Raw genomic sequence first — 6,526 nt, 5'->3', positions numbered from 1 at the left:
GGGAACTGGATCCCATGCGGACGACTGTAGTTTGAATCTCAGCCCCGGCAGCTGGAAAACATGTCAGGTACACGTGCAAGTGTGTTCCAAACCCGATGGGATGGAGAAGGAGCTGTGCGTGCCCACGCCCCATGGAAGGGCCCTTTCTCTCTCTCCCTCCGGAGTACATGTGCCCTCTGGCAATGAAATAAAAAAGTATCAGAATATAGTAAGGTTCCATCATTTTACCCTTAAAAAGTCAACAGCAGGAACCAGCAGTTGGCATAATGGCTATGTCGCTGGACTCCCATGTAGCCGACTGTGGTTCGAGTCCCGGACCCAGTGGCTTAAACTCACTCCGGGCGCGTGTGTGTGCGTGCCCAAGATCTTGAGAGGAGAATGGAGGAGAAGGGATTGTGGCGTGACCATCCCGCCTGGGGGGTGATTTCTCGCTCTCTGTCTCTCTGTCTCTCTGGAGAGCGCACGTGCCCTATAGCAAAAACCTCTCCCCCAAAAAAGCAAGAGCAATAAAATGGGGACATGTACGTTTCTGTCCCCCAGAAGCCTGCACTCATGTTCATCGGCTACAGAGCCAGAAGTCCAGAAAATTCTGAGAAACCGAAGGGCTTAGAAACAGAGAAGGCATCTCAACCAAGATTATCTGCCACCAGCACCACCACCAGGACCACCAGGACCAGGACCACCACCATCAGGACCACCACCACCACCACCAGCACCACCACCACCACGACCACCAGGACCACCAGGACCACCAGCACCACCAGGACCACCAGGACCACCAGGACCACCAGCACCACCAGGACCACCAGGACCACCAGGACCACCAGCACCACCAGGACCACCAGGACCACCAGGACCACCAGCACCACCAGGACCACCAGGACCACCAGGACCAGGACCACCACCACCACCAGCACCACCAGGACCACCACCACCACCATCACCACCAGCATCCCCACCTCCATCATTTCAGTAACTTGAGAAGCGAAATTAAAACCTTTCTTCCCTCTGAAAGCAAAACAGGCTAAGGAGAGGAGAGAGGCCGAGAGAAGGCAGGACCCACCGTCCGAGGTGGAGGAGGACTCGTCCTCATTGTCGTCGTCCTCCCACTGGGACTGGAAGTCGCCAGGACGAAGCAGCACCTTGTCCGACCTTGAAGTGGGCAGGACGGACAAGGACTGGGAGAGCGGCGTCTTCTGCAGGTTGGACCTGGAAAACAAGGTCTTGATCTTGGACTTCTTCTTCTTGTCTCTCGAAGACGACTCATCGTCACTGTCAACCGAGGGCGTCGTGCTGGGGACGATGGCCGAGGCGGTGTCGGAAGCACTATCCTTACTCTTCCCCTTGACCCGGTCCTTGAGCTTGCCGAAGGGGTTCCGAGACTTGTCTTTCACGGAGAGGTCAAACATGCTGGCCGTCATGTTGTTCCTCATGAACTGGACGTCGATCTCGATCTCGCCTCGCTCCTTCTCCTTCTTTCCTGGCTTGGACTTCAAGGGGTACCACCTACACGGAGGAAGGCCGGGAGGTTACTTCGGATCGAAGAGCCCCAAACAGTTGGCAAGAGCGGGCTCTCCTCTCTACTAACACCAATTTTTTTTTTAAGTTTATTTTATTTATTGCTCCCATGAGAGACAGAGAAATAGAAAGGTAGATACCACCCAGCAGGGTCTGCACGCCACTGTCAGGCCTCACCCAACCAGGGACACAAATGAGTGTGCGCACTAAGCACAGGGAAACCCCAGGACGCGAACCTGTGACCTTCCCAAGGGGTCCAGGTGCATTTCCACTGCACCACTGCCCAGCTCCTGCCGACCTCTTACACAAATACATTCTCTGGGAAGTAGTGGGTGGGTGGAGATTAGGGTAGAACCTCTTTATTTTTAGGTTTTTGCCATGGGGGCCTGTACTCAGCAGAGACAGAGAGAGGAAACATGAGAAATCACCCCTGGGGGGACAGCCATGCCACAATCCCTTCTCCATTCTCCTGGGGTGTTGGGGATGCACGCACGTGTGCCAGCATGATTTTCAAACTGCCAGGTCAAGGACTCGAACAGCAGTTGGCCACATGGGAGTCCAGTGCCATAACCACTATGCCAGTCTGTTGGCCTCCTACATTTATTTTTTAAAGAATTATTTATTAGAATAAAAAACAAATGGGCCAGGAGGCAGTGTGGCCAACAGTACACAATCCCACCGACACGAGCTGAGGCCCCAGGAGAGGAGATCCCGAGAAGGCAGAAGATGATCATGGCACTCCCAGGCCCCGGGGACGCTGCTCCGTCCTCCCCCACCCTACTCTCACTTGACAAGTGTGCTGTCATCAATTTTTTAACGGTTAAAATGGTATGTTTTATCCTTTGTATATTTTACCATCATCAAAAAATACGAAACTGGAAAGGAAACACCCTCAGCTAGGCTAATAATCAGAAAAGGGGACATTTCCAATATGATTCAAGTCCACTTGGCCCTTTGCGAACTTCCTCAAAATATAGCAAAGGACATTACACGGTGGGATTCAACAGGATGGAGAAACGGAGGGGAAGGTGCACGTGGCCACGCCCTGTGGGGAGCTTTCTCCCTCTCCTCTGTCTCCTGGTAAGTGCATATGCCCTCCAGCAAATTTTAAAAATAATAACGTGAGCCCCTGAGGAGCATGACCACGAAGAGACAGACAACTCCAGGCACGGTCTGCGGAGAGTTGTCACCAGGTCACGCCACTCTCTGAGAACCCACGTCCTGGGGTTCTTTGCAGTGACCTAGTTAAGGGCCGTGGGCTGTGGGCTTTAAGGAAATGATGGTTTTGCCCAAATGAGTGCAACTTCCTCTTTCACCTTCAGCCCCGTCTTGCTCACAGGCCCCACCGTCTTGACTCACTCTGCACTCACGGGAAACGGGCCAAGGAGAGCAGAGACTAATGCATAAACAGCGCTCAGCAGGTGCACACGTGCAAGCCCTCAGGTCCCACAGAGGGACCTGCCGCGGACACTAAACCCGTCTTCCAGACGGAGAGACGGGAGCTCGGAGCTTAGAATATTGCCAGAAAGGCTTGCAGCTGTTACGGGGTACAGCTAGGAGCCAGATTCTGAGTCAGCTCTGGATCCCCCAAAGCTCCGATTCTTTCTCCTACACCAAGAATCATTTTAACTCTAATTTGTGTGTGTATATATTTTTTATTTAGTTAGTTATTTATTATTTATTGCTATAAGCCACATGTACTCGGCGGAGACGGAGAAAGTGAGAAATCACCCCCTGGGGATGGCCACGCCATAACCCCTTCTCCTCCATTTCTCCTCAGGATTCTGGGCATACACACCTACGGGCCCAGTGTGATTTTCTTTTCTTTTTTTTTTTTGGAGAGGTTTTTGCTATAGGGCGCGTGCGCTCGCCAGACAGACAGAGAGACAAAAAGTGAGAAATCACCCCCCGGGGGGATGGCCACGCGGCAATCCCTTCTCCTCCGTTCTCCTCTCGCGATCTTGGGCACGCACGCACATGCGCCCAGCATAAGTGAGTTTCAAGCCACCGGGTCCGGGACGCGAACCGCGGTCGACTACGTGGGAGTCCAGCCACAAAGCCATTACGCTAACTGCTGGTCCCCCCAGTGTGATTTTCAAGCCTCCTGGTCCAGAACTCGAACTGTGCAGTCGGCTATGTGGGACGCAGCCAGTTTAACCTCCATGCCATCTACTGTCCCTATGTCTTTGCTGTTGTTGTTCATTTATTTTTATTGTTGATTTCTTCCCTGAGACAGATACACACGGAGAAAGAGGCAGAGGTAAGCCTTCCCAGCAAGGGTCTTCACCCCAGGATCCGCAGCCCCAGCCCCTCGGGGGTCCCAGGACGCAGACGCGGGTCCTTTCCCGTGGGCCCATCGACCCTGCTGGTGCCCTACGGCTGGGCCCTCCTGGCTCACCTCCCACGGACCACCTTTCGTAGTCCACAGAGACCGGCTGAGGTTTAAACTAAGTCCTCCTGAGGAAAGCTTAAGCTTCTACTTTAACTGTCCAAGGTGAAAGGGGGAGAACCCACGCGGCTCGCCATCGATCTCGAGTCTGAGTCGTAAGACACCCAGAGTCATGGAGAGGAGGAAGACCGGGTTAGCAGAAGAGAACGGGAGCTGATAAGATGATGTGGGCCAGTGTGGGGGGCCTTTAGGAGAAACCTTTCACGCTGAAGGCATGTGTTTAAGAGAGAGAGAGAGAACCTCGTAACGGGCCTGGTTAGTCCACAGTCCTTTTCTGCCCCGTTCCCGATCCCATCAGGACCTTGGTAATGGGCATGCCCGCCTGGCACATTTTCCATACTGTCAGGGCCAGGACTCAAATCCTAGCCAGCTGCATAGGATCCAGCCCCTTCTGTGCAGTGCTTAATAATCGTGCTCCTAGATCAACCCAGCCTTCAAGTGGCCAAACCACTTTACCCCAGGTGGGACCAGAACCCACAAGCCCTGGCTTAGGAGACCAGTGCCTTACCCATTAAGCTATGGGGCTTTTATGGTTTTTAAACCACATCCCCAGGAGGGGAGGGCAGTGCTGGGTGCTGGGAGATGCAGATCTCCAAAGATACTCCACCCCTGCAGCCCGCTGTCTGTCCAGTACACTTTGGGGACCTGGCCTGCAATCGTTTACATATTTGTCACTTAGGTGTTGAGAGGATTATTTGTATTTTTCTCTTCTGACAGTCATGTGGTAAACGGTAGCCTTGGCAACGGAGGCTTTGTAAATACCAATTGTGGCCACCTGAAAAGGAGAAGCTGCTGGAAGCTGAACGCAGAGGGTCAGATGACCACGCCAGTGCAGGCCTGCCTGGGCCGGAGGAGGGCCAGGCTGGTGCTTCTGCGCCAGCTCTCACCCTGCCCCTCCCGGGAGCCCTCTCCCTGCACAGCAAGCCACAGACCTTCCAAGAAGCTGCCTGGCTGTTGTGGGGACAGGCCTGCCTTTCCAGAGGCCGTGCCAGCGTGTTTACTTTGAGCGAAGCTCCCTCGGGGTCCCCCCTGGGGCCCATAATCCCCTGGTGTGCAGGTCCCATCCCCAGCTCTAACGTGGGATTTGTTTTGGAAACTTCCAACACTACCAGCGGCTCTTGCTGCCATTTTCCAGGCCAATCTCATGCTGAACAGCGCAGGGCCCGGGGCGCAAAGGCTGCTGCGGCACGTGAAAGGCCGTGGAAGGGCAGGCCGGTGCGCATCCCTGCGGCCGGGCCGAGTTTCCAAACCTGTGCCGGGTCTGCACTGGCTAGGAAGGAGCACAGGCATGGCTTCTCCCACTGCCCATAGCCTTTTACAGTTGAAAAACAGCTCCAGCGGGAGGCAGCTGACTCCAGCCCGCCTGGGAGTGGAAGCCTGGGCTGTGACCATCTCGCCGGAAGCCGTCCCAAAAGGAACATGTTTGTGAGTTTAATGTCGAGGTCACTCTGTCCTCAGCATTTCTACCCGTGTGTTTTCAGTCCCCTTAAGAAGCTGTTCACAAATGATAACGCCTGCACGGCCATGCCTGTGCGTGGGCTCTGGCCTCTCCTTTACCTCGAATTATCTCAGAAATCAGGGTGGGTCTGCTTACCTAGCCCCAGGGCAGAGTGCAGGAAGCAAGCCCTGGAATCCCTACCCAGCAAGTTTATATTTAAGCCTATATCCTACACAGACCCAGAAACCTACTCCCTCCCAAAAAAAAGAAAGAAAAATTAATGATCCCTTCTATGTCAAATAATTATTTTTACTTCTAAAAAACATTCCTTTAAAAATTAACAGGCAGAGAGTAAAAATTCACATCATGCAAAATGCTATGAAATTAAAGTGTGTCTCCCTACTGCCTGCTCGATCCCATATCCCCAGCATTCTTCCCGGAGGTGACCACTGAATGTCTTAGGGTTCTTTTTCTGTTGTTTTTAAAGTTTATTTATTTATTCCATGAGCAGGAAATAGAAGCGCCCCCCGACCCCCGACCCCAGGGTCCTGACACTGCCATCCACCCTAGCTTCAAGCAGCCCCAGGTCCTGGGCATATGTGTGCCCGACTTACCCAGGGAGGTCACAGGGGCAAACCCAGAACTTCCCCATGCGGGTTGGCCTCACAGCGCGCCGCGTTTACTGCTGCGCCACCATCCGGCCCACAATCTGGTCCATACACCCTCCAAGGGCTGGTCTGAGCACGTACAAGCAGAAATGCATAGTATCCAAATAAGGGATGGGCTGCTGTGTTTATTTCTGTTTTGTTTTGTTTTGTTTTGTTTTGTTTGTCAAAGGCAAGACAAAGCAACAACTAAAATATACAAAAGTCACCAAAGTTTTCTAAACTTTCAAAAAGATGGCCTAGAAAAAGAAATGAGACTGTAGGAAAGAATGAAGTGGCGCCAGCAGGTGGCGCAGTGGTGAAGGCAGCTGGATTCCCACATGACCAACTGCGGTTTGAGTCCCAGATCCAGTGACCTGAAAATCAAGTGTGTGTGTGTGTGTGTGTGTGTGTGTGTGCGGGCGCACGCGCCCCAAAATCCTGAGAGGACAATGGAAAAGGGATTACAGTGTGGCC

The 6,526-nt window shown here is 53.2% G+C and overlaps 1 protein-coding gene across 2 annotated transcripts in view; it reads right to left on the bottom strand.

Moving 5' to 3' along the window:
- Nucleotides 1-6,526, bottom strand: part of RAB11FIP1 (RAB11 family interacting protein 1) — a 38,482-nt gene that overhangs the window by 18,134 nt on the left and 13,822 nt on the right. For both annotated transcript variants that reach the window (XM_006170655.2, XM_006170654.2), the window contains exon 2: nt 1,064-1,506. In XM_006170655.2, the coding sequence (XP_006170717.1) occupies nt 1,064-1,506 (443 nt within the window). The remainder of the gene's footprint in view (nt 1-1,063; nt 1,507-6,526) is intronic.

The sequence above is a fragment of the Tupaia chinensis genome, unplaced genomic scaffold, assembly GCF_000334495.1.
Source record: "Tupaia chinensis unplaced genomic scaffold, TupChi_1.0 Scaffold148801_1, whole genome shotgun sequence".
In the NCBI taxonomy this organism is placed as follows: Eukaryota; Metazoa; Chordata; class Mammalia; order Scandentia; family Tupaiidae; genus Tupaia; species Tupaia belangeri.
Note: the sequence above shows the minus strand (reverse complement) of the source record. Positions and strands in the feature narration are given on the sequence as shown.